The 26,614-nt window shown below is 38.5% G+C and overlaps 1 protein-coding gene across 3 annotated transcripts in view; it reads right to left on the bottom strand.

Moving 5' to 3' along the window:
* The window catches only part of AFG2A (AAA ATPase AFG2A), a 302,070-nt gene that overhangs the window by 249,637 nt on the left and 25,819 nt on the right, over positions 1-26,614 (bottom strand). For all 3 annotated transcript variants that reach the window (XM_077815195.1, XM_077815196.1, XM_077815197.1), the window contains exon 10: positions 4,195-4,349. In XM_077815195.1, the coding sequence (XP_077671321.1) occupies positions 4,195-4,349 (155 nt within the window). The remainder of the gene's footprint in view (positions 1-4,194; positions 4,350-26,614) is intronic.

Genomic DNA, 26,614 nt, shown 5'->3' with positions numbered 1-26,614 from the left:
CCAAAGGATGTCTCATCTAGAACTTTTTGGCTAGAAAGGTGTAAGTCTCAGTGTGCTGAATTACAATAGGACAAAAAACAGGCAGGGAAAACCCTCAGGGCTCCACAGAGAATCCTAAAAAAAACCACAGAAGAGGGAGGAATGGCTACTATAGCAGAACTTCCCAAACCACTGAAGCACAGAACTAACTTCCTGATGCATAACATGCACCCCCCATCTCCAAGTCCCTGACACACCAGAGCAGTCTTCCAAAGAGGTTACATGTAATGAAGTTCAAGAGAAGTTCCGTTAAAATGAAGGCGTACAGGACACTCAGATTCTTGCAGTCAACATACAAACATTTTACATTCTCCCCACACACAAAACACACCGCATAGTACTCACTGCATACATGGAGCGCCAAGGGAATGCAAATATATAGTACACCAGGAAGTGGACTGTAATGTGCCACCTCTACACCTGGACACTCCTTTCCTCTTCTGTCCTCCAACCAAGCTCACTATCCATTAAATCCCTCTCCAAAAATTCACTTAATCTGACTGCTTTCCCCATCAATAAATTGGGTATGTTTTGAATAGAAAAACTAAGTATTGCATCCGATAATCTTCCTCATTCAGATAATGCAGATGATCGATACTGCTCTTACAAGGTAAGGGAAATGTGTTGTATACTGTGCAAGAAGTAAAATGGCGTAGGCACAGCAGTGTGGCTTTTGCTGATTTTCTATTAAAAATTAGCGCAACCAGAGCAATTCAGTTTAATAAAATACTACATAGAATAACCCTCCTACAATTCTCTCTGAAATTTAAGATTAAAAAATTTAGAGCTAATTAGGACAAGAAAAACCTCCCACTTACCACCCTGCTCAAAATGGTGCAGATTTTAGAGAAAAATCCTGCATATTTTGACTAACGTCTCTGCAGATTTCATGATGAAACGGAGCATTATTTATCTTAAGTGGTGGAAAGAGGATGTTACACTTTCAGGAAAATACAAGAGTAGCAAAGAGAGAATGGTATCGGCACAAAACCAAAGCAGGAATGAGCCTTTTATCAAATTGCCTTTATTCATGGTTTAAACTATAGTAGGTTACCCCATCTTTGCTACGTATTTTCCCATTTGCTTTCATAGGGCTACTTTTAAACAGCCCTAACATGAAAAACAGCCAATTTTAAACTGAAAAATGTTAACCTAACATAATGAACGTGTCTCTCAGTTTTCTTAAGGCTGGATTTGATTTCAATGCTAACTCACTGTATAGCCCAAAAGTTGCATCTATGCACGTGTTTGACCCTTGTAATAATATATCTTCAAAAAAAATGAACAGTTAATGGAGTAATACAGTCCATACCCAAGCTATTGTCTCCTACTGGAAAGTTTCCTGTGGTTGGTCATTTATTTCATGCTTTAATGTATTTTTAGCAAGGGTTTTTTAGATGACAAACAGAATTAATGTCAAACTTTGAAACACTTTTCAAAAAAAGGAATTTAATCCCTTATTTACCAAAAAAGTAACACACATGATTACCTGTTTACTTAGATAGCTTTTTTTGGAGGGGGGAGGGGGGGCTGTAGAAGAAGCCTATCCTCACAGAAATAAGCAGGTGAAAGTATCTGAAGATTAATCACTTTAAGATAACTAAACATGCTGCAACATTAGCACATGCACTAGCTAGAAAAAAGAGAATTGAAGTTATAGGACTCTAATTGCAGGAATGAACTACTTATTATTAAGCCTATTTGGTTTCCATTAGGATTTTTTTGTTTAAACCATAACTTTTACCATATGATATGAACATAAGCAGCTTAGTGCAAGAAAGTACTTTCCACTGGTGTAAATTACTACAGAGCACATAAGTAACATATCACAGTGCACCATGGCCTCAAGCCAGCTAATAAAGTCCTGGATGGAAAAATGGCCCAAGACCATGAACTGTAAATATTGTATTGAAAGGAGGTGAATGGGGAATAAAAAGAAGAACTTCTTATTGTATTTATAACTAATGTTGGTTCCAGTTCTTGTGAAGAACAAATAATTCCAGAGGTTTCCCAATAGATGTTCCAAGACTGGACAATCATACATCATGACCCCAAATAGTAAAGTATGCTAGGGCATAAATAGCCTAGAATATTGCTGGCACAAGATCATGGGCCCCAAATGACTCTGCAACTGAACCCATTTAGTTGCCAAGTACCTGGTTTGCACTCACAATCAAGTACTTAAGTATCCAAACAGGTGCAAGTGTAAGTGCAATTAATTGGATATGCAATTTTTCATCCCCTTTAATTGCAAGAGCAAGACTGTGCTTGCAATATGAGATTGAGATCTAGCTAAAATCAGAATGTATGTTTCAAAAATATTCTAAAATATTGCACACACAAGGAGTCCCAATGAAGTCAATGAAGTTAAGCATTTGCTTAAGTCTTGACAGAACAAGCCCTATATCTGTAAAAGCCCAAGTCCTGCTAGTGTACAACACTTTGTGTGTACTCATTTCAATAAAAAAATGTTTTGAAATAGCCGTTTAATGACTAAAGTTGTGGAAAAAGGGACTGAGACATAAGGAGGAAGGCACTGAGAAGAACGAGAATTTAGACTCTAGTGATTAGGCCACTAGCTTGGGACACAGGAGACTTGGGTTCAATTCCCTGTTATGCCACAGACTTCCTGTGTGACCGAGGGCACATCATTTACTCTGTCTCTGTGCTTCAGTTATCCAGCTGTAAAATGGGGATAATAGTACCTCCTTACCTCACAGTATTATGAGGATAAATACATTCTGAGGCATTCAGATATTAGTATGGTAACGGGAGCTATTTAGGTATATGTAAGTGAAATAGACAGGGCCAGATTCTATCTTGATTTCAGACGTATTAATCTTGAATAACTCTACTGTAAATGCAGAGTAATTCCACTGACTTCAATAGCATAACAAAGCCAGGTTTGGCCCATAGTGCAGAATACACAAACAGGCTACTAAATGAAGTGTAGCATTCACTTTTCTGACTACTTATTCCCATAGTTTGGAAATAACCACCTACTATGTGATTGAATTCCCTGTTGATTCATCTATGTGAAATGATGCTTAATAACTTGCTTTTAGTTTAAATTTTTTGACTTGGAGTTGATTTATATGCCCCCCTTTTTCTGGAATTTTCTTAATATAAAGCACAAATATTAATTTTGCCAATATTAACAAGATAGAAGGGGTATGTATCGCACATTTCCGTTTATCCATCCATTCACACACCACCTTCCCCTAGAAGCGAGTAGACAAGTTAATGCCTACAAATATTTTGATTATCAGAGTTAAGTAATTTGGTTTGGGGGGGGTTGTTTTAGTTTTTTAGGCACATATTGTTTGTCTCAAACAACACAGGGCTTATTAGAACATTGTAGAATACCTATCTGGTTATCTCAGATAATCCTTGGCCTTGAAAGGCTTACAGTCCGCTCTTTTCAATGTAAGTTGAAAAATTTGTGACAGGAGGTGATAGATGTATATCTTTTCCAAAAAGTAACTAAATTTTTCAGATGAACGAGTAGCATATTCACACACAGTTGTGCAGGCAAAGTGATCACTTCGGAAGTGATCACTGCTGACCAGTAATGACCCGCACAGGAGATCAAATTCTGCTCTTAATTAAACCTCTGCAATCTTGCTGAAGCCAGTGAATTTGCAGAAGTATGAGTGTCGGCAGAATTTGTCCCTATGCTTTCAGTGATTCAGATCTTGTTGAACTAGACAATTTATCAGCTATGCTCCATACAGTTACACAAACCTTTTCATAGCCTTGTTTCAATATATTTTGGTGGCAAATGCCAATGCTTTGTTTCTAATTGAATTGGTTGCTGCAATACTAGTGGCTCCGATGTACAGATCTAGTCAGTGCCTGTTTCAAGCTTACATTTTTGGGCTTTAATCAATTAACCTATTCAAATCTTGAGAACAGAGTATACAGTCAACAAGAGACCCGGGTCCTCCTGCAGTGCCTACTTTTCATGCTGAACAAATACAAACAAAAAAACCAAATCTGACATGTCAAAAAAAAAAAAAAATGATGCATAACATTTATTGGAGACCTCTATTTTCTAAAATGAACCTTTGCAGACAGGGCTCTTCGAAGTCTCACTATGACTTTACAGCATTTAGCTTTAACAATGTTTCTAGTGTTCTGTGGAACATGACTTACTTTTGGCACATCAATAGCCACCTCTCTCATGGCGCTGGGCCTGACATCATTCATCCCCTGCAGGAAGTCATTCAGAGTAATCATCACTGACCCAGCCACCTCGCTGTCTAACAGGTTAGCTTGTTCTCCCAGTGTTCTCCGCAAAGCACACAAACCTACAAAGAAAACCAAACACATGTTGACTTCATCCTGTTTCCCACAAATACAGAACGTACAACACAGAGGCACAAAAGACTGCAGCACTGGCAAGGAAATTTTCTTCAAACAGAACGTCCCAGCGTCAGGCTCTGGCTAGTTCAGAGAACACAACAGATATTTCTGATGAAGGGGAATGGGGATTTTATGACCACATATACACACAGAACAGATCAGCTCCAAGAAAGAGACTGAAATAGCCATAATTCCCAGGAAAACCATTATAGGGTGGATAAGGAAGGTGACAAGAAAAACTAGTTTAGATAATTTTTATAGCCATTTTATAATGAGAAAAAATACAAATATCTAGCAAACATTATACAGGAACCACCAATTCATGTAAGACTGGCTGCCTTGTCTGTTCTCCTGCCAATACAGGATTGGGCCCCAAGTGCTCTCTTTACCTAATCTACTTTAATAGGATTTAAAATGATGAGATTTCTGCTACTTTCACTGAGAGCTTTCACAGTCTAATAAAACTACAGCATTAGGAGGTTTTTCTTCATGTTCAACCCATTTTCCACATGATTCTTCATATTGGCTTGAACTACCATGAATAATGCCTTTCCCTCCACCACGTTCACACCTTTCAAACAAACACTTATAGCTTCCCTGCTTCCCCTCTGTTTAGCCAAACCATTCATACAGCATTCCTACAGTCTTTCCCTATAACTCAGAAGCTCTGTTTTCCCCCCTTTTCTGATTTATCAATATCTTTCTGGGTACAGAAGCACCCACGGGGGCATGGATCAGCCTTCACGTCCTACTCCCCATCAGTACCTGGCCCAGGCCAAGGAAGCCAATGATCTAAATTCGGTGATGAATCTTGGTCACGTGCCACCTGAGGCAAGTTGCACATATGCTAAGTAGTAGTAGTACCCAGAACTGAACACTATTATATAGGGGATCTCACCATTCCATATGGAGAGGGACTACCAACTCCTTTTCCTATGAAGGGACACGTTGCTACCCAAAAGCACCTTGGCTTTCCTTACCCTTCAGTTTGTTTCTTTCAAGCTTTACTCCCAGTTTGTTCTTCCTGCCTCTATTTCCAAACTTGATTTATATACTATAAATTTTACTGTATTAAAATAAATCTTGAAGGTAATAGAATTTAACTGATGTAGCTTACAAAAATATGTGGTACCAGTTTGACATAAATGAGCCAAGCAAACAAATACAAATATTTAAAAAAAAATTTCTATGCTTAACTGAACAAAACGTCAATTAATGCTGCAAGAAAACACAATAATGATAAGGGATAAGGTGTTTCTAAAATAAAAATGGCTTTACTATCAGAGGATCACTGTATATTTTCTATGGGAGCACTTATGAACTTGGACATACAAGATTTCTGACAATTACAGGAATTCTAAATTTCCTACAATATATGTAATGCGTGAATAGATCTAATATCTCCCCTGTGGATCAGTACAGCTGGTGTATCTCTATTGAACTGCCAATTACTACAGAGCATGAACACCTGCGTTCAATACACAAGCTCTTTAATACAATAAAAAATATTTGTAGTTCGGGTTTTACCCAAATGTGGAACATTTAGAACTAACAGGATACATAAATAAAAACATTCCATGAGGTCAAATAGGAAATTGCAAAGCTAGTTGCCAGAAGAGAAGTGAAAAATGCTACTGACTCACTTCAACATCACTAAAAGAATTTCAGAAGGGCTTTTTGTTTTGTTTGTTTGTGCTTGTTTCTTTTTCCTTTTTATCTCTTCTTCTATTATTATTTTTAAAAAGAACTATTACATAACAGGACATCATTTCAATCACACAAATTTGTAATTTCACAGCCACGTGTGCAAGCAAAAAAACAACCAACCACCACCAAATAGGTTAATCACACTATGTTATTGCAGTTATACGATTGATGAGTTTTTGTTTTAGTTTCAGTTTTTTAATCCTATGTTTTGCATTTGATCCTAAGCATTTACGATGACTATTCACAAGGCATCAGTGATTTAAAATAAATGAATAAATCACAGCTTCAGAGAAAGTTATGTCATAAAAGAAAGGAAATAATTGATCCAGATCTCTGTTCTTCATTTATAAATATCCTTTCCATCAGCTACACATTTTACCACAAAAGCCCATTTGATGAAGTTTGTAACTATATCACAGCTATCTTTTTCATTTTTAAAGGGATAACTCAATTTTTAGTCATAACATAAAAATGTCCAAAGGGGACACCATTCTTCTGTATGGCCACTGCCAGTGTAAAGTCAAGCTCTGCCCGTGCTGTTAACCATACCGGAGTGAAGTTTCAGTGATCAGTAGTGTGTTTGAAATGCAGCAGCTCTGATCCAGAACAGGGAGAAAAAGGTCACAGCTCTCCAGACAAAGCCTGAATTCATTAAAGCATGTGTGTGTACCTGCCAACATGCAGGTCAATATTTAATTGAAACAATGTTTTACATTTAAACAATAATAAAAAACAGATTGAAAATGAGAGCATGATTCTTCCTGTTTCCTCTTGTTATCATAATCATTCTTTCCTGCCCTTCCCACTGACTCCTGCCCAAAGTGGGTGGGAGTGGGAGAAGAGAAAGAGACTTATTAACTAGGGAAGAATACAGTGAATGGCCTTCCAGGACTGAAAAAACACGTCCCAACTTTGAGCCATGGAAAACATGCATTTAAAGTAAGGAAATCTAAGGTAATATACACTGCTAGAAACTTTTTGCAAAATACCCCCACAGTGGTACCCGCAAGTTTCTTGCTATGGAGATATAAAGTTTTGAACTCTTAATCCATGCAATTTTAAATATTGTATCCCAGAAAATAGTGAACAACATTCATATTTAATATGCAAACTAGATACCATTAACCTGGGTCTGAATAGAGACTGGGAGTGGCTGGGTCATTACACATATTGAATCTATTTCCCTATGTTAAGTATCCTTATACCTTCTTGTCAGCTGTCTAAATGGGTCATCTTGATTATCACTACAAACCTTTTTTTCTCCTGCTCATAATAGCTCATCTTAATTAATTAGCCTCTTACCATTTGTATGGCAACTTCCACCTTCTCTGTATGTATATATCTATACATCTTCTTACTGTATGTTCCATTCTATGCATCCGATGAAGAGGGCTGTAGCCCACAACAGCTTATGCTCTAATAAATTTGTTAGTCTCTAAGGTGCCACAAGTACTCCTGTTCTTTTTTATTCAATATTTTCTCATCCGAAAGACCCATTTGGTCTCTGCAGATGAGCCTCTTCATAGGATTTGTCTAGCCCAGGAGTTCTCAAACTTCATTGTACCGCAACCCCATTCTGACAAAAAAATTACTATACAACTCCAGGATGGTGGACGGAAGCCTGAGCCTGCCCAAGCCCTGACACCCCAGGTGGAGGGGCCAAAGCCCCAGTGCCCGGGGGGAGAGGGGCCAAAGCCCAAGGGCTTCGGCCCCAGGCAGGGGGCCTATAATCTCAGCCCCACTTCCCAAGGCTTAAGCTCTCAGGCTTCGACCCCAGACAGAGGGGATTGGGCTTTGGCCCCATGCCCCAGTAAACCTAAGCCAGCCCAGGCAAACCCATTAAAATGGGGTCCTGACCCACAGTTTGAGAACCGCTGGTCTCACCTGTTTTGAGTCAGACATATATATAGATATATATAGATATAATCCTGTATTGTAAACTGGCTCTGAGAGCACATTTATGTATCAATTTGACTTGACCCTATTCAGACATCATCAACTTTCAGTGGATTAATGAGTAGTCAGATTTTATTAATTCTGACTAATTAGGTGCCATTCCTGCAGCCCGCTCATAGACCCGTAACCCTTACTCATGTGAGTAGTCCTGCTGAAATAACAAAAAACACAACAAAATTGAGTTAGCTTTCCAGGTACTTAACAGGACTACTTGCACAAGTAAGAGATACCTATTTTGAATAAGGGTTGCAGGATTGGTCCACAGCACTGTACTCTATGCACAGTAGGGACTTAACTAGGTGGACATAAAGAGTATATTCCATGGAGAAGAACACTGCTTCTCAAGCTCGGCATAAATGGAAAACTCTGAAATAAACTAAAAAACAAAAAACATGAGTGTATGATATTCATCATAAAAATCAATGGAAAAAAACAAACAGTTCGTTCCACTCCCCAGCATTGTGTGTTATCCCTCACAAATTCATCCTGTCTCTAAGGACAGAGGAAACAAGCGGGTTGTACAATTTGTCATAGTACAGCTGCTTTCTTTTCCGTCCCTTACAAACTATGATGCAAGTAGCATTGTTTACCCTTAAGGTATTCTGGTTCATAGCTATGGTTAGATGTCTGCACATTACATTACGATTGCACGTAGACAAGTGTAAGAATAATTACTCCCATATAGCTAAATTTTGTCAGAGTCTACGCTTATTACACACTAACACAGAAAACAGAAATTATGCATGACATGAACACCCAACACATGCGTACTATAGGTTTGACAGACTGAGTATACACAATATTGTTAGGATATACATATTCAGGCCTGTCTGTAAAGGCCTATACTCTAAGAACTTAGGTGTATTCTTATCACTTGGCTAGTTATAGAGGTATAAAAGAAAGAATCAAAATCACTGTCTGCCAGTGTAAGGTCCTTCTCTTAATGTGACAGTCTGAGGCCTTGTTCTTAGGCTAAGGCCTTTGGCTAAGCAACAGAGGCAGCCATAAGCTGGGAAGTGACCGGTCACCTCCGCACATTCCAAATTAGTCACACTGAAATAAGGTGCTATTGGGCTGTTAGGAATACAATCCTGTCCTGATAATGCCTGTCGCCTCCAGAGAAAGGGAAGTGCCTAGAAGATGTAAAAGGAAACTTAGTTTGATAGTATCCTGTCTGACAAGAACTCACTTATCAATAGCTGGGATGTGAAATCCTCATTTCTGTGTTTGTTCTATCACTGTAGTCCCCATTTCCCCACTGTTTGTTTGTATAATCTCTGTCTGGTTCTGTGATTGTTTCTGTCTGCTGTATAATTAATTTTGCTGGGTGTAAACTAATTAAGGTGGTGGGATATAATTGGTTAAATAATCATGTTACAATATGTTAGGATTGGTTAGTTAAATTTCAGGAAAATGATTGGTTAAGGTATAGCTAAGCAGAACTCAAGTTTTACTATATAGTCTGCAGTCAATCAGAAAATCGGTGGGTGGGTGGGAAATAGGAATCATGTTTTGCTAAAGGGGGAAATGGGAACAGGAAATGGGGGTAGGGAAATTGGAATCATGTTTAGCTAAGGGGGGAAATGGGAACAGGGACACAGATAAGCCTCTGTGGTGTCAGAGCTGGGAAGGGGGACACTAAGGAAGGAAATTGGAATCATGCTTGCTGGAAGTTCACCCCAATAAACATCAAATTGTTTGCACCTTTGGACTTCGGGTATTGTTGCTCTCTGTTCATGCGAGAAGGACCAGGGAAGTAAGTGGGTGAAGGAATAAGCCCCCTAACAAATATATGTGGAAATGGATGTGACAAAGTATATTTATCTTACTCCTTTGACTGCCTAACTTCCAGTTTTCCATTATCCTATCTCCCCTGGGCTTGTTCTAACATTCCAAATTCACAAATATTAAGGTCAGAAGGGACCATTATGATCATCTAGTCTGACCTCCACAACGCAGGCCACAGAATCTCAACCACCCACTCCTGCGATAAACCTCTCACCTATGTCTGAGCTATTGAAGTCCACAAATCGTGGTTTAAAGACTTCAAGGTGCAGAGAATCCTCCAGCAAATGACCCGTGCCCCATGCTACAGAGGAAGGCGAAAAACCTCCAGGGCCTCTGCCAATCTGCCCTGGAGGAAAATTCCTTCCCACCCCCAAATATGGCGATCAGCTGAACCCTGAGCATATGGGCAAGACTCACCAAATCCAAGAATGGCTTCAAACAACAGTAATTTTAATTTTAAGTCAACTTGAAAAATAAGTGTTTCTTCTTTCCCTACCATTTTGAAGTTTCCCTACAGATCCGATGAAGTGAGCTGTAGCTCACGAAAGCTTATGCTCAAATAAATTTGTTAGTCTCTAAAGTGCCAATAGTACTCCTTTTCTTTTTGCTAATACAGATTAACACGGCTGCTACTCTGAAACCTATCTTAACAGAGGGAGATTGTATCTGTGAGACACTCTCTCCTATTCACAATCACACAGACAACCTTTCATCCACTTTTCAAATCTAGCAACCACCTTCCCTCCATTCCGTGATCATGTAACATTCACGTGACAACTACAGCACTTGCTGATATGAAAAAAAAAACCACAAGGAAGTATTTTATGCATTTTTAGCTGTCTTTACTGCAATTTAGCAGCTGGAAACAAAAAGAGGAAAGGCAGCACCAGGTGGCCATCAGCTAGTGTTCCACAGACCACAGTGCTGGGACAACTGACTACACCACCACAGATTCAACAAGTTTAGATGAATTCTTTAATTTGCATCTTTTAAAAGTATATCATCCAAGGAATTTTTTTTAAATGCCACCATGTGGACAACTAAGGTGACAAATTCATAGGAGGAGAAATATCCACATGAAAGTGTTATAGGTTTTAATTTAATCTCTAATCATAAATGCACACCCAATTTAGAGATTGTGTTTATTACAAAAGCACAAACCACATTTTACTTTTGAAACCATATTCTATAATCTGCATTAACTTCCAAAGTTATATGGAAAAATCTCTAAAGAACTTTTATGTACTGTTTGCACAGGAATGATAATACCCTTAAATCCCCTGTAACCATAATATTGCAAGTTCACTCAGCTAACCTGAGCACTAATCTACTGTAGGGATTGTGTACACAATTTATAGTCCTTCATGAATAGTCTGACATTTGCTGGAACATGTCTACAGAACTGAGCAGAAGCTGGTGGGAGGTACAACAGGGGGAAGGCGGGGAGGAGAAGGAATTGCATTTCCAAAAGTTCTGGCACACAGGAAATAATTTGCTCCCAGATGAGACTATACAACCACAACTTATAGCAAAACTAAAAACTAGAATAAAATAAAAATACGATACCATAGCTCCTTTATTTCCAAACCACTCAAGTCTAAGACACCTTGCTTAAGGTTAGCCACATGTTCACAGTAAGAAAGAAAAAGGCTGCCCATTATCCTGACAGTTTAATGGCAAAGACAGGGTCAGAGGCAAAACTTTAGTGTAACTGTTGCTAATAAATTCTGCAAATCAGAATGAAGTTAAGAAAAGTTTATAAGGAAATGCCACATTCTTATCTAACAGATCTGCTTCACAATCTTACCTGCTTATTTTACACACAAATAAACAGAGTTACAGTTTCTTCACTCCTGCAGAGCTAATAGGCATACATGTGTGAGCCAGACTCTTCTCTGGCTTGAGCATCATCAGAATTTTTAGCTAAATTCCAACTGCAGACTTTTTTTTTTTAAAAAAAAAACTGTAGATGAATTAAGCCAAAGAGAACCCAGCTTGACTTTCAAATCTCAGGTTGAGTTTGCAATGCTGGCAGTTAAAATGTACTCTTGAAAAGTAAAGAGAGTCTTTATCTGGAACTCCAACAGTCAATAATATGGAACCTTCATAGCACCTTTTTTAAACACCACATTTCAGAAGTAGCTGCATTTTAAATTCTGGATATTTTAAATTTAGAATAGCAGCTGTGTTAGTCTGTTCAGTGCCAGTTACTGAAGAATTCATTCTTATCTCAGACATTGACAGTCTGGCCCCACCAAAGCCAAAGCTCCCACAGGACTTCAATATGGCCAGGATTTCACCTCAAAAATCTTTTAATATATATTACACACACACACACACACACACCCCTACATTTGTACAAGTTATATCTGAAACTGGACAATGAATCAGAGTTGAAAGACGAAAAATGAAATTAATTTCAGAGAGGTTGGTGCATTTCAGTTCAGTGGGAATCTATATTATTGTTACCTACAGTATGTAAACAGAGAAACCAACTTGCAGACACAGAATTAGAAGAGAACTAAACAGACAAATGTCAGCCAAAATTCAGAGATTTAGATCTAAAAACATAACTGGACTAATGTGTGTGCAATTAAATGTAATGTTGAAAAACAAAATGCTTCAAATTAATTACAGATATGTGGTACATAAGAGGAAAATGGTGGATGAAATAAAGCAGGAAATACCATGACAAAATAAAAGACCTCACTAGAGGTTTCTCAAAAATCTGAAATGTCATTTTAAACAAGTAATATATTGATATTGCAAATTCAAAACCCTAAATAAATTCAGCCCAGAAGCCTAGAGGTAGAAAAACCACTCTTCTATACAAGGGATGCCAATCTGAGATTTGGTACTTTGTCTCTTTGGTAAGTTACTGGCAGGTGGTTAGAGGGCTACTAATGCAGCCATTGAAAGAAGGAAGATTTCAATTCATATCTGTAATAACTCAGTAGCAACATTGGTTGCTCTAAAGGTTGCTGTGACTAACCTACTCTAGCTGGAAGGATGGGTTGAACCCCATTATGAAGTTAAGTGGGTAGGGAGCAAAGAAAGGAAAATTCAAGAGAGTGGAGAGGATCCCTTGGGCTCCAGACACACCACACTGGAGAGGAGAAAAGACTTTTAAATACAGAATACATACACATTTCACAGATGCTAAGTAGGACAAGCAAACCTGGCTCACTATACAGAATATTGTATCCCAGCAAGGCAAAGATTTGCTTATACCTGAGCTTCAGAGATTTAAGGGAGGAAAGTGAATTAGTGCTCAGACATTTTGAAGTCAACACAAGGGACCAGATGCTTAGACCTAGTTAAGCCCACCTTGCTTGTTTCAAAGTTGCCCTAAACAGGCCGCTGAGGATTCCTTCAGCAAGGGAAAATCCTTGGCAAGCATAAACCCTGACAGTTCACCTTTCACTATAACCATTGTAGTCTCCCTTTTAACCAATTCCTTATCCACCTTTCAGTTCTCATATTACTCACGTCTTCTCCAATTTAACTAATAGTTTCCCATGTGGAACTGTATCAAATGCATTACTGAAATCCAGATAGATTAATTACATCTACTGCCTTTCCTTTCTCTAAAAAAATCCATTATCTTCTCAAAGAAGGAGATCAGGTTGGTCCAGCACGATCTACCTTTTATAAAGCCATTGGTGTATTTTTTCCCCCAATTACCATTTACTTGTGTCCCCTTAACTACTTTCCCTTTCAAAATTTGTTCCAAGAACGTGCAAACAGTTGAGGTCAAACTAACAGGACTGTAGTTTCCTGGATCACGTTTTTTTCCCCTTCCTTTAAAACAGAAACCATTTTAACAATTCTCTAGCCATAGGGTGCGACCCCCAAGTTTACAGATTCATTACAAATCCTTGTGATTGGGTTTGCGGTTTCATCTGCCAGTTCCTTTAATATTCTTGGATGAAGATTATCCAGGCCCCCAATTTAGTCCCACTAAGCTGTTTGAATTTGACTTCCATCTCTGATGGGGTAATTTCTACTTCCGTATACTCATTCCCATTAGCCTCCCTACCAGGCTCTTCATTACCCTTATTATAAACTGAGGAAACGTATTTTTTTAGGTGTTGGGCCATGCCTATATTATCTTTAATCCCCACCCCATCCTCAATGCTTAGCGGTCCTACTTCTTCTTTCATAGATTCATAGACTTTAAGGTCAGAAGGGACCATTATGATCATCTAGTCTGACCTCCTGCACAATGCAGGCCACAGAATCTCACCCACCCACTCCTGCGATAAACCTCTCACCTATGACTGAGCTATTGAAGTCCATAAATCATGGTTTAAAGACTTGAAGGAGCAGAGAATCCTCCAGCAAGTGACCAGGGCCTCATGCTACAGAGGAAGGCGAAAAACCTCCAGGGCCTCTTCCAATCTGCCCTGGAGGATAATTCCTTCCCAACCCCAAATATGGCGATCAGCTGAACCCTGAGCATATGGGCAAGATTCACCAGCCAGATATCCAGGAAAGAATTCTCTGCGGTAACTCAGATCGCACCCCATCTAACATCCCATCACAGGCCATTGGGCCTATTTACCATGAATATTTAAAGATCAATTAATTGCCAGAATCTTATTATCCCATCATACCATCTCCTCCATAAACTTATTGAGCTCAATCTTAAAGCCAGATAGGTTTTTTGCCTCCACTGCTCCCCTTGGAAGGCTATTCCAAAACTTCACTCCTCTGATGGTTGGAAACCTTTGTCTAATTTCAAGTCTCAACTTCCCGATGACCAGTTTATAACCATTTGTTCTTGTGTCCACATTGGTACTGAGCTTAAATAATTCTTCTCCCTCCATGATATTTATCCCTCCGATATATTTATAGAGAGCAATCATATCTCCCCTCAACCTTCTTTTAGTTAGGCTAAACAAGCCAAGCTCCTTGAGTCTCCTTTCATAAGACAGGATTTCCATTCCTAGTAGCCCTTCTCTGTACCTCTTCCAGTTTGACTTCATCCTTCTTAAACATGGGAGACCAGAACTGCACACAGTATTCCAGGTGAGATCTCACCAATGCCTTGTATAATGGTACTAAACCTCCTTATCTCTACTGGAAATACCTCGCCTAATGCATCCCAAGATCGCATTAGCTTTTTTCACGGCCATATCACATTGGCAGCTCATAGTCATCCTATGATCAACCAATACTCCAAGGTCCTTTTCCTCCTCCGTTACTTCTAATTGATGCATCCCCAGCTTATAACTAAAATTCTTGTTATTAATTCCTAAATGCATGACCTGACACTTCTCACTATTAAATTTCATCCTATTACTATTACTCCAGTTTACAAGGTCATCCAGATCTTCTTGTAGGATATCCCGGTCTCTCTCTTAATTGGCAATATCTCCTAGCTTTGTATCATCCGCAAACTTTATTAGCACACTCCCACTTTTTGTGCCAAGGTCAGTAATAAAAAGATTGAATAAGATTGGTCCCAAAACCGATCCCTGAGGAACTCCACTGGTAACCTCCCTCCAGCCTGACAGTTCACCTTTCAGTATGATGCGCTGTAGTCTCCCTGTTAATCAATTCCTTATCCATCTTTCAATTTTCATATTGATCCCCATCTTTTCCAATTTAACTAATAATTCCTCATGTGGAACCATATCAAATGCCTTACTGAAATCTAGGTAAATTAGATCCACTGCGTTTCCTTTGTCTAAAAAAATCTGTTACTTTCTCAAAGAAGGAGATCAGGTTGGTTTGGCACAACCTACCTTTTGTAAAACCATTTTGTATTTTGTCCCATTTACCACTGACCTCAATGTCCTTAACTACTTTCTCCTTCAAAATTTTTTCCAAGACTTTGCATACTACAGATGTCAAACTAACAGGCCTGTAGTTACCCAGATCACTTTTTTTTCCTTTCTTAAAAATAGGAATGTTAGCAATTCTCCAACCATACGGTATAACCCCTGAGTTTACAGATGCATTAAAAATTCTTGCTTATGGGCTTGCAACTTCATGTGCCAGTTCCTTTAATATTCTTGGATGAAGATTATCTGGGCCCCCTGATTTAGTCCCATTAAGCTGTTTGAGTTTTGCTTCTACCTCAGATATGGTAATATCTACCTCCATATCCTCATTCCCATTTATCATGCTACCATTATCCCTAAAATCCTCATGAGCCTTATTAAAGACTGAGGCAAAGTATTTGTTCAGATATTGGGCCATGCCTAGATTATCCTTAACCTTCACTCCATCCTCAGTGTTTTAGCGGTCCCACTTCTTCTTTCTTTGTTTTCTTCTTATTTATATGGCTATAGAACCTTTTACTATTGGTTTTAATTCCCTTTGCAAGGTCCATCTCTCCTTGACTTTTAGCATGTCTCACTTTATCCCCACATGTTCTGACCTCAATAAGGTAGCTTTCCTTGCTGATCCCTCCCATCTTCCACTCCCTGTATGCTTTCTGCTTTTTCGTAATCACCTCTCTGAGATGCTTGCTCATCCAGCTTGGTCTACAACTCCTGCCTATGAATTTTTTCCCCTTTCTTGGGATGCAGGCTTCCGATAGCTTCTGCAGCTTTGACTTAAAGTAATCCCAGGCCTCCTCTGCCTTTAGATCCATAAATTCTTCAATCCAATCCACTTCCGTTACTAATTTCCTTAATTTTTGAAAGTCAGCCCTTTTGAAATCAAAAACCCTAGTCACAGATTTATTTTTGTTTGTCCTTCCATTCAGTTTGAACTGAATTAGCTCATGATCACTTGAACCAAATTTATCCCCTACAACCACTTCTTCTATGGGGTCCTCACTACTCACCAAAACCAAATTTAAAATGGCATCCCCTCTAGTTGGTTCAGCAACTACTTGCTGAAGGAATCCATCAGCTATCGCATCTAAGAAAATCTGAGCCCTGTTATTACTAGCACTCGTCCTCCAGTCTATATCTGGGAAGTTAAAGTCTCCCATGATCATGCAGTTTCCATTAGTATTTACTTCATTAAAAACATTAAAAGAGGGCTCTATCCATATCCAAATTAGATCCCGGCAGTCTATAGCACACCCCAAACATTATCCTCAGGGAGGCTCTAGTAGTTTTCTTCCCCAAAGTGATTGTTGCCCAGACGGACTCTGTCTTATCCATTCCATCGCTTCTTATTTCTTTACATTCTACCTCATCATTGATATACAATGCTACTCTACCACCTTTACCTTTATTTCTGTCTTTCCTAAACAGCACATACCCTTCAATGCCTGTAGTCCAGTCATGACTACTATTCCACCATGTTTCTATTATCCCTATAATATCTGGTTTCACTTCCTGCACCAGTAGCTCTAGTTCCTCCATTTTGTTACCTAGGCTCCTCGCATTGGTGTACAAACAACTTAATTTTTGCTCTTTGGCCTTGCTCACATTCTGTACCCGATTAGGCACGGTCATTCTACAGCCAGTATGACCTACTAGACTGGTATCCACACTGCCCTTCCTCCTTATGTCCATTCTCCTACCCAACGCTGTGTCCTTTCTTACTTTGTTTTCTTTCCTCTCAATGCTAAAATCCGGCGTGGAGATTACCTGGACATCTCCCAACCTTGTTTTCCTTATTTTCTTTTTATTTGTATGGCTATAGAAGCTTTTACTACTTTTAATTCCTTTGCAAGGTTCAACTCGCTTGGCTTTTGGCATTTCTCACTTTATCCCTATACCTTCTGAGCTCCAAGAGGTAGATTTCTTTGCTGATCCATCCCATCTTCCATTCTTTGTAGGCTTTCTGCTTTCTCTTAATCACCTGTTTGAGATGGTTACTCATCTAGCTTGGTCTGAAACCCTTCCCTGCAATTTTTTCCCCTTGCTTGGGATGCAGGCTTGAGATAGCTTCTGCAACTTTTGACTTAAAGTAATTCCAAGCCTCCTCCACATTCAGATCCTTGAGTTCTTCAGACCAGTCCACTTCCCTAACTAAATTGCCTTAAATTTTTTAAGTTTGCCCCTTTGAAATCAAGGACCCTAGTTGCAGATGTATTTTTGTTTATCCTTCCATTTAGTTTAAACTGAATTAGCTCATGATCAATTGAACCAAGGTTGTTCCCTACAACCAGTTCTTCTATGAGGTCATTACTACTCATCAATAACAAATTTAAAATGTCATCACCTCTTGTTGGTTCAACAATTATTTGGTGAAGAAATCTGTCAGCTATCACATCCAGGAAAACCTGGCCTCTATTATTATTATTAGCACATGTCCTCCAATCTATATCATATATATCATTGAGTTACAGACATATTCATTTACTCCAACATTGCATAGAGTCTCTGAATCAAGTTGCAACTGAACTGATGCAAGCTGCGACATTCTACACCCACATTCGTTACCTTGTTTTGGGGTGTGTGACAATTGGGCTTACCAATTTACCCTAATTGTGATCACAACTGTAAAAAGTGAGTGTACGTTGATAAGATGTCACAATAACCTATAACAACAAATGCTGATGGGAAAAGGTAGGGAAAGGAGACAAAAAGACTGAATTAGTCCAAATAAAAAGGCTTCCTGCTCAACTCAAGGTTGATATCATGCCTAGTAAACCAGAAATCAGTGAACCAAAATTGGTGGGTGAGAAACCAGGAATAATTGGTGGGGAAAATAATGAGGGGATAGGCTATTCTGCCCACCACTTTCTTTGTGGGTTCTTAAAGAGAAAAACTGGGGAGAAAAATTGGCTACTAGAGCAAGCTTCACCATCATGGCTGCCACTCACACTGTCTCCTGGCAGCCCAGGCCATCGTCATCCTGATCATCAGATATGTCCAGACCAGATCAGGCTGGAAAAGGGAGTCAGATGACATCCCCACCTCTCCTGGCTCTAGCTGAATCCCAGTCATCATTTGGGAGGAAACAGGATCAGACTAAGACCAGCAGCACAACAGCTCCAGCCCGTCTCAGCTCACTTCTCTTTTCCCCAAAAGGTCAGTTATTACCATTTTTAATGCCATCTAAGAGACTGACAAACAAGGGACATTTTCCTTCTAAAAACTCTCTCCAGCTAAAGGGAAAGGGAGCAAGGGACGTTATCAAAATGAAAGCCTTACTTAATACTTCACATTTCAAATGGTTTCACTCTTTCTTTCTTTTTATCTTTGGTTAAAAGGATTTTAAACGGTGTGTTTGCCACTGCACTAAGCAAGCGGAGGTCTCTGTATACAAACCCATACCTTGTTTAATACTGTTTAATGCTGAACACTGACTGGGTTATGTTAACATCTTTAGCCCATCTATTCCATCCAGATTAATGCAACAGTGGATGCACACTGCGCTATGTCCAAAAACACTGTGTGGGGATTACACAATTTTCCCCAAAGCACATCGTGAAGAGTACTGTCACTGTAGCAGAGGCACTGCATGAATCCCTCACTAAGGAATATGCTTTTCAAAAGAGTAACTTAAAATTTCAACTACTGCATTAATTACTATAAAAAAAAGTGAATAGAAAAAGTAACTTAATGTAATCCTAAATTCTCGATATACATGTTTATAGTCTTCCTTTTGTATTCAGGGTCTGATCCAAAATCCATTTAAGTCAATTGACAGGCTACCATTGACTTCAATAGGCTTTGGATCAGGCAGACGGTTTCTATATCTGCATATGTTCTTTGATCACTGAGGGACCGTGTAGCATATCTTGTGGCAAATGCAAGGAAACCCTGAGACTAAACTCCCAGGGTCTTTTCCTAGCTCTGCCAATGTGTGAACGAAGCAAATTACAAACTCCATGACTTATTTTCCTTGTACATAAAATGATAATGTTTGCCTACCTGAAAGGGGTACTGTGATGCTTAATCAAAGTTTGTAGAGGAGTTTGTGATAATTGGAAGAAAATATGAACTATATTTTTGTGCATACATTTTATTTTTTGCTCATATAAATATGAGTAGGTAAGCATGAGAAATTGACCAAGACAAAGACATGCATAGGGCTTAAATAAATTACTCAGCATTCAACCCACAACTATACACAACACAGAAATTTAGAATTCCAACGAGCAACTACTTGAAAATTAGTTTTGGATACAAAAGTTTTAAGTTAAGTGATTATTAGAAAAGTTTTACAAAAATAGTCAGTTCCAATAGCCCTGGCTGGAATAAGCACTGTACCATCCACAGAACAGAATTCACTGTATTGCACATAACTAGAACCGGACACTGAAATAAAAAAAACAAATCAAAACCTTACAAAAATATACATTATAATACATTTGGGCTTTTATGCCCTCTCCACTCTAAACAAGTATACCAATCAAAACTCCATTTACTGTCTTAAAGAATACGGATTTTGTCTAAAGCAGAGTATTTGTTATCCTGAAATCTGCCACTACATACAGTGGGCCAGGTTCTGATACTGTTAGCCATGTTGGTTGCCATCTTATTCCATAAATGGTCCCATTAAAGTCAATGGAGCCACTTTATCACAGAAGAGCCTTACTTCATCTGTTGTGCTAGGCTCTGCACATACACAGAACAAAAAAGAAGGTCCCTGACCCAAGAGCTTACAATCTACTTAAGGTAGTATTCATCAGGCATGAAGGTGTCAGAATCTGGCCCATAACAAATAAAGTGTATGTGGGGGTGGTTAAATAGGAAGTCTTGGAAAAACTAAAAACAGTTTCAACTAATTAGTAATTCTGAAAGTAATTCTGCCTGTTCCTCTGTTCGACAAGGAACGAAAGACAGACAGACAAGTGATTCCACAGACAAATGTAAGGTCAACACATTCCATCCAGTCTTAAATATGATCCCTCTAGCCACACTTTAATATGCAGATGTAACCATTTCTGCATAGAAGCAATCACTCTGAATTAGCATTCTTAAAAACAATCCAAAAACATATGTTACAGCCTGAGCCAACAAAAAGCCATTCTGCTTAGTTTGTGTGTGCGCGCGTGCAAAGCAAGCATGCATTTGTACACAACCTGTTAGGAGAGCAAATTATGTTTGCTTCACTTTAAAAAATAAAAATCTGGGGCTTGTGATTTTATTTGGAAATTACATGACATTAGAGTGATTTAAAACACTCATGAGCCCTGAAGAAGGTACCAAGATTCACTTGATACCATTACCCAGTAAATTAATGAGTGTATAAAGTATTATGTAAGCAGAAGTCATCCTCCTTTCAATATAACATTACTATCTACCCTGCAGAAATGTACATTCAAATAAAGGGGTTGGAAGTGGGGTGCCGGGGAAGGGAAAGGAGAGTAAAAGAGATCGGAGAGAGAGAGAATTTTTGGGCCTCAGTTATTACAATCCAATAATAAATTTGTAGTTTTACCTCTACATCACATCTAGATTACATCACTTAAAAGTTTCAGAATTCTATGTTCTGTCATTTCTGAATAAATGTGTCTTCCACTTTTTCATACAGATTCAGTTTTGTTTTTGATGTCCTGACTCCATATAACCCCAGAAGAAGGTACAGGACCCTATAAAGATAAATAGGTTTGCAACATTTCCACCTCCCCACATGACCATCTCTGGATGTACACGTGGCTGCACTACTCAGTAATAACTTATTTGCAGCTGCCCAATGTTATCTTCTGCAGTGTTAAAACAGAATCTTCAGGCAGAATACGCTCCTTCCATTTTTATAAGTGATCAAAACAGCCAGTGTGGCAACTGGCGATGTCTCTCTAAAATCCAACTTTGCAATCTATTTAAAAAAAACAACAACACTCCATCACCCTGGTAATTTATTCACATTAACAAAATTAAGCTTTCAAGTGCACACCACTCATATACATACTACATTTATTTAACAATGTAAACCAGGCAAAATATTTGCAATAACTAACATTTATATTAGCGATGGGCCCAAAACAGAACACCAGGCCCAAACACCCCCAGGGAAGTTCAGATTTGTATCTGAACTTCATGGCTCAGGCCATCTCTCATTCACATCATTATTTGGACTATAGAATCTTTATTACAGATTACAAAGAAGAGAAAAGAAGAAAAAAATACAGCTCAGCTTTCAGATCTCACACTTTAAATTTGCCAGGCTAAAAACTGAGGGAGACGGGAGCATATTTTTACTTGGACATTTGACCTGGATTCTCTAAGAGAAAATAAAGGCGGAACCACACTGCCATTTTTACCATAACTTCTCCAAGCAGAGCACCAGATGGCACTGATGTGCTCCAAAAGGGACTCCAATACAGTCCGACACCACCTGTAAAATGGTTGGTGCAACACCTAGCCGCAAGATTGCAGAGCTAAAGTGGAAGCAAAGGAGTAGCTCCTCAGACTCAAGCTGCTCAAGAGCGGGTCTAATCAACATGGTGTTGAAAACAGAGTTGGTATCCAATGATTTGTCTACATGAGGGCACCAGGTGCGGCTAACACCAGTGGAGTTGACCTTGCATCGGCAACAGCAGGAAATTTAAAAAAAAAAAAAAAAAATACAATAAATAGGGCTTGCGTGTGAAGGAGGCTTGGTTCAAGGAGGATGTTCACTGGGAAGCCTCATGGAGGTCATGGTGGCAGTATTGTAGTATGACAAATCTGGGGATTGTCCCTGTAGTGCATATAGGGAGGCTCACTCAGCCTGCTGTCAATTTCATCAGCTCAACAGGCCAGCAGCTCCTTCAGACAGACAGCCTGATCAAGTTACAAAAGCCAAGACAAAACAAAGATCCTGTAAACAGGGATACTCCTTGGTCTCAGAGGCATAGGATTTTTCTATTTATTTGTAAAAACTGAAATTGTATTGTTTGTTCACCCTAACGTAGAGAGGATATGAGCATGACAGACAAGAGCCGGGTTCTTTTGGCGGGGATGAAGGAAGTTAGATGGGACACAAGTCAGAGTTTGGGCTAGCAGACGGTGATGCAAGGATTTAACAGCTAAAAGTTTCATGGGCCTGGCAAACCATGCTAAAGACAGACCCCTCAAATAATGCAACTTGCATGCTCATTTTGCGATTGTAAATTAAATACTAGAGATTCTGCATTAAGTGAATTGTTCACTGAAATTTAAAGAATAGATGAGAGAACTGAGCACTATGGTTCCTAAACTAAATTATTCTGAAAACTGTGTTTTATTTAAAAGATGAAAGGCTGCCTCCTCAGCTGCTTGGAAACTCAACTGGCTTCAGTAGAGCTATGTGAGTTACATCACTGAGAATCTTATTTCTACAACATTTCAGGAAATAGCAGCCAAGTTCAATTTAAGTGAGCCAATACAACCCCCGCAACTTCACAAAGCGAAGTGACACTTGTCTGTGCTGTGCAGTTACATTAAAGAAACTGCCAAACTTATAAATCTTTCAGATGTAAAACAAAATTAGTGCTTCTACCTCAGAAAAGGCTCAGAGTTACAGTGGAAGTTACTGCAACCAATTAGATGTTATTGCAAGAAGCCCACTGTTTAAACAAGGGCATTTGTTCTTCCTTTCTTGATGATACTATCTAATCAGGGTCCAAGTGTTTTATATCAGCACACTGAAATTATGTGTAACGAACAAGGATGTTCAAGATAAATTCTAAAAATTACAAAGCAAATACTTCCTTTCACTGTAAACAATGTGACTGAATCCACTTCTTGAAGAAATCAAGCTATATTTATATTCACCCTGTTGAAATGCTACAGGCAACCATAGAAGGATAAGTTTATAATAAATTGCTATATTTGGAAACCTTTGTTGCTAAGCATCTTCTAACATTCAGCACAGTTTATATCATTCATGTCCCTGCTACATAATTAACATTTCATGTTTTCCAAAAAAGTGCAGTGCTTATCTTTGTTGTTAATTTAAACCATTATAAATTTTTTAGAGAATTAATAAAAGGCTGTGTGGCCAATTAATTAGAGTGGCAGCATGAGCCCAGGGGAATACAAACAGACACTATATGCAAGGATGTGTCACAACCTATCTTCTAAACAGCATGTCTGTTTGAGATGAAACACTTCAGAACACAGCTGTTCATGCTGAAAAGGTAGTCCACTAAGCAATTTAGGACACGAGAAACCTCCTCTAGCCCCCAAACCATGGCTTTGTTAACTGGGTTCAGAATTAGGCTCAGATCCTCCCAAGAGCTCTGAGCAGATAGACCCCTGAAACAACACAGAGCTCCCCACTGAAGTCCATGGGGATTTGCCATTTGAAGCTCCTTTCAAGCCTGAAGCCATAGGGCCTGATCCAATAACAATTAAAGTAAATGCAAGTCTTTCCAGTATTAACTGTTTACTATAAATGAATCAGCCATTACAGGAGGGTGCAACACATACTTTGCCCATGGCTTACACAGCTAATTGCTAGACAGTATAGCAGTGGTTTTCAATTTGTGGACCCCTAAAAAATTTTGAATGGAGATGCAGACCCCTTTGGAAATATAGGCAAATATAGTGGTTGAAAACCACTGCCACAGAGGAACACTGTGAATGAGGAATCCTGGGTTCTCTTTCTCGCTCTTAACAGGTGTGCGGTGGGGTGCGGGGAGTGTCTAGTGATTACAGATAACACAACCAAGCACATAGATCCGACATATTTATTATGAAAGGCCACTTGCCTGACCTAAGTGAATGAGACTTGCCATGTTATAAGACCCCATTCTAGTTCCAGCTTTGCCAAAAAGTTAGCTTATGCAACCTCTCAGGATAGCTACACTGTGCTGCAGCGCAGACTACAGTGTGGTGTGAATTGCAGAGTGCGCCAAAATGTTGTACTCTAACTTCCCCATGTGGGCATTGCTGGCACAAACTAAAAAGGTAGCTAGTGCACATTAATATAGTCCTGTTTGAAAGAAGACTATGTTAACGCAAACCATATATCTTTTAGTTCGCGCCATCAACATCCGCATGAGGCAGCTAAAGAGCAAAATTTTGGTGTACTCTGCGATTCAAATCCCCATAGTCCACACAGCGGCACAGCGTAGACAAGCCCTTAGTTACCTTATTTGTAAAATGGATGAATAATACTTGCCTGCCTCCTCCTAACATGGGCCTTGCTCAGCAATCAGGGCTGAAAAGCGCAGAGTTACTCAACAACAGGTTAGTAGTGTTGCCACCTCACATGATTTTACTGTGAGCCTCACGGTATTTGGTGTTTTTCCCTATAACATGGAGCAGGGATGAATACAAGTCAATTTTTGTGAAAAACAAAAACAAAATCAGTTTTTAATTTAAATGGGATTTTTTAAAATTTTGTTAATAAGACGTTTTTCTTTTTAAAAATAAACCTGAAAAATTAAGAAAAAAATCAGATTTTAATCCAAAATATGTTAAGGCCTAAACTTATCTCTTTAAACATTTAAATAAAAAATAAATATGCTGAATCCATGAGCTTCTCTCAAAAACTGATTTAAAGGCTGCTTTTAGAAAGAATCAGAGGAAAAATATCTAACTTTTGAGGTCACACTTTATAAATATGGCACAACAGGTCATGTACTGCATTAAGGGCTTGTTTTGTTTAATACAAATAAATGTTATATGTTGTTGTGTGTGTTTAATTAAATTCCAGGCACCATCCTAACGCAGATTGACACAAATCATGAGCAAAAAGTTAATTATCTAGTAAATAAGCTATATATCATTCACCATTTCCTAATATATTAAAACATTTATAATAATAAGAATCTGAAAATATTAAAATCACTTAAATACACGTAGTTATAGTGTACCCTCCTCAACAGCAAAAAGATGTATCTAATTTAGTGTAAAGGCTCCATTTAGTTATAAATCAACGTGTTTTAATGGTTCTCTTAACCAATGAGAATGCTCCTTTCTTTAGAAAAATTATTTAAATAAACTTTTCCATGTGTATTTCAGTTATCAGTTTCGGTTGAATCTTTCAACTTGGAGATTTGAATCATGATATAAATCACCTTGATTTAAAATCAATCCACTTTGGAGATTAGTGATAACCTCAGGCTTCATTTTTAAAAACGAAAGTACGTTTCTAGCCCTCTTGGATGCAAAGCTTGAAAATGTGTCCCCCATGTATCTGAAAGGGTCAAAAATCAGAAGAGCAAATAAAAAGAACCCAAAATATATTATGTTTAAATATCTCATAATTCAAGTGAATTGAAGTAAACTGAATTAAGGCCACTTTAATTCTAAACGACAGTGTCCACAGAGAAGTTTAATGCATTTTAACTAGTCCACTTTTCATGCACACTTTTAGTTAATTTGGATTAATTTTCCTGAGTGCCTCCATATAAACAAGCCATTAGAAAAACCTGGCATATAATGAAATGTCATAGGCAACCTTAACTATACGTGCAGTTGAACAGCTTGGCCTACAATTGCACTGGGTTACCATATCATACACAGATTACCTTCTGCTAATGAAAGTAGCATACATATAAAATTATGTAAGTTTTCAATATAATTGTTAAGAATGAAGAATTCTCGAGAAACAGCTTAAACTTGTTGTAAGCACATAAATATATTTAGATGTAAGATTTTCAGGGCAGGAACTGTCTTTCCATCGTAAATGTATGTGTAAAGTGCCTAGAACACTGGGACGCTGATTCTCTACGGGAGCCTCTAGGTAATATCTCAATACAAATAAATACTACTACCACGATATACCATAAATTGAATTTATATTTTTTGTTGTCAGAATTAAGGTAGTCATGTGAATTCCCATTTTTTATTTGTACTCATATGCAAGGGTATTGACTGAAAGTAGCAGTTATTTCTAAAATTGTGAAAGAACCTTAACTGAGGATTCTCTGATTTTTAACTGTTTGGATTATTTAGGAATGTATTAAGCAATTTTAACTACA

The sequence above is a fragment of the Eretmochelys imbricata genome, chromosome 4 (assembly GCF_965152235.1).
Source record: "Eretmochelys imbricata isolate rEreImb1 chromosome 4, rEreImb1.hap1, whole genome shotgun sequence".
NCBI lineage: Eukaryota > Metazoa > Chordata > Testudines > Cheloniidae > Eretmochelys > Eretmochelys imbricata.
This window is presented reverse-complemented; position numbering and strand designations above follow the sequence as displayed.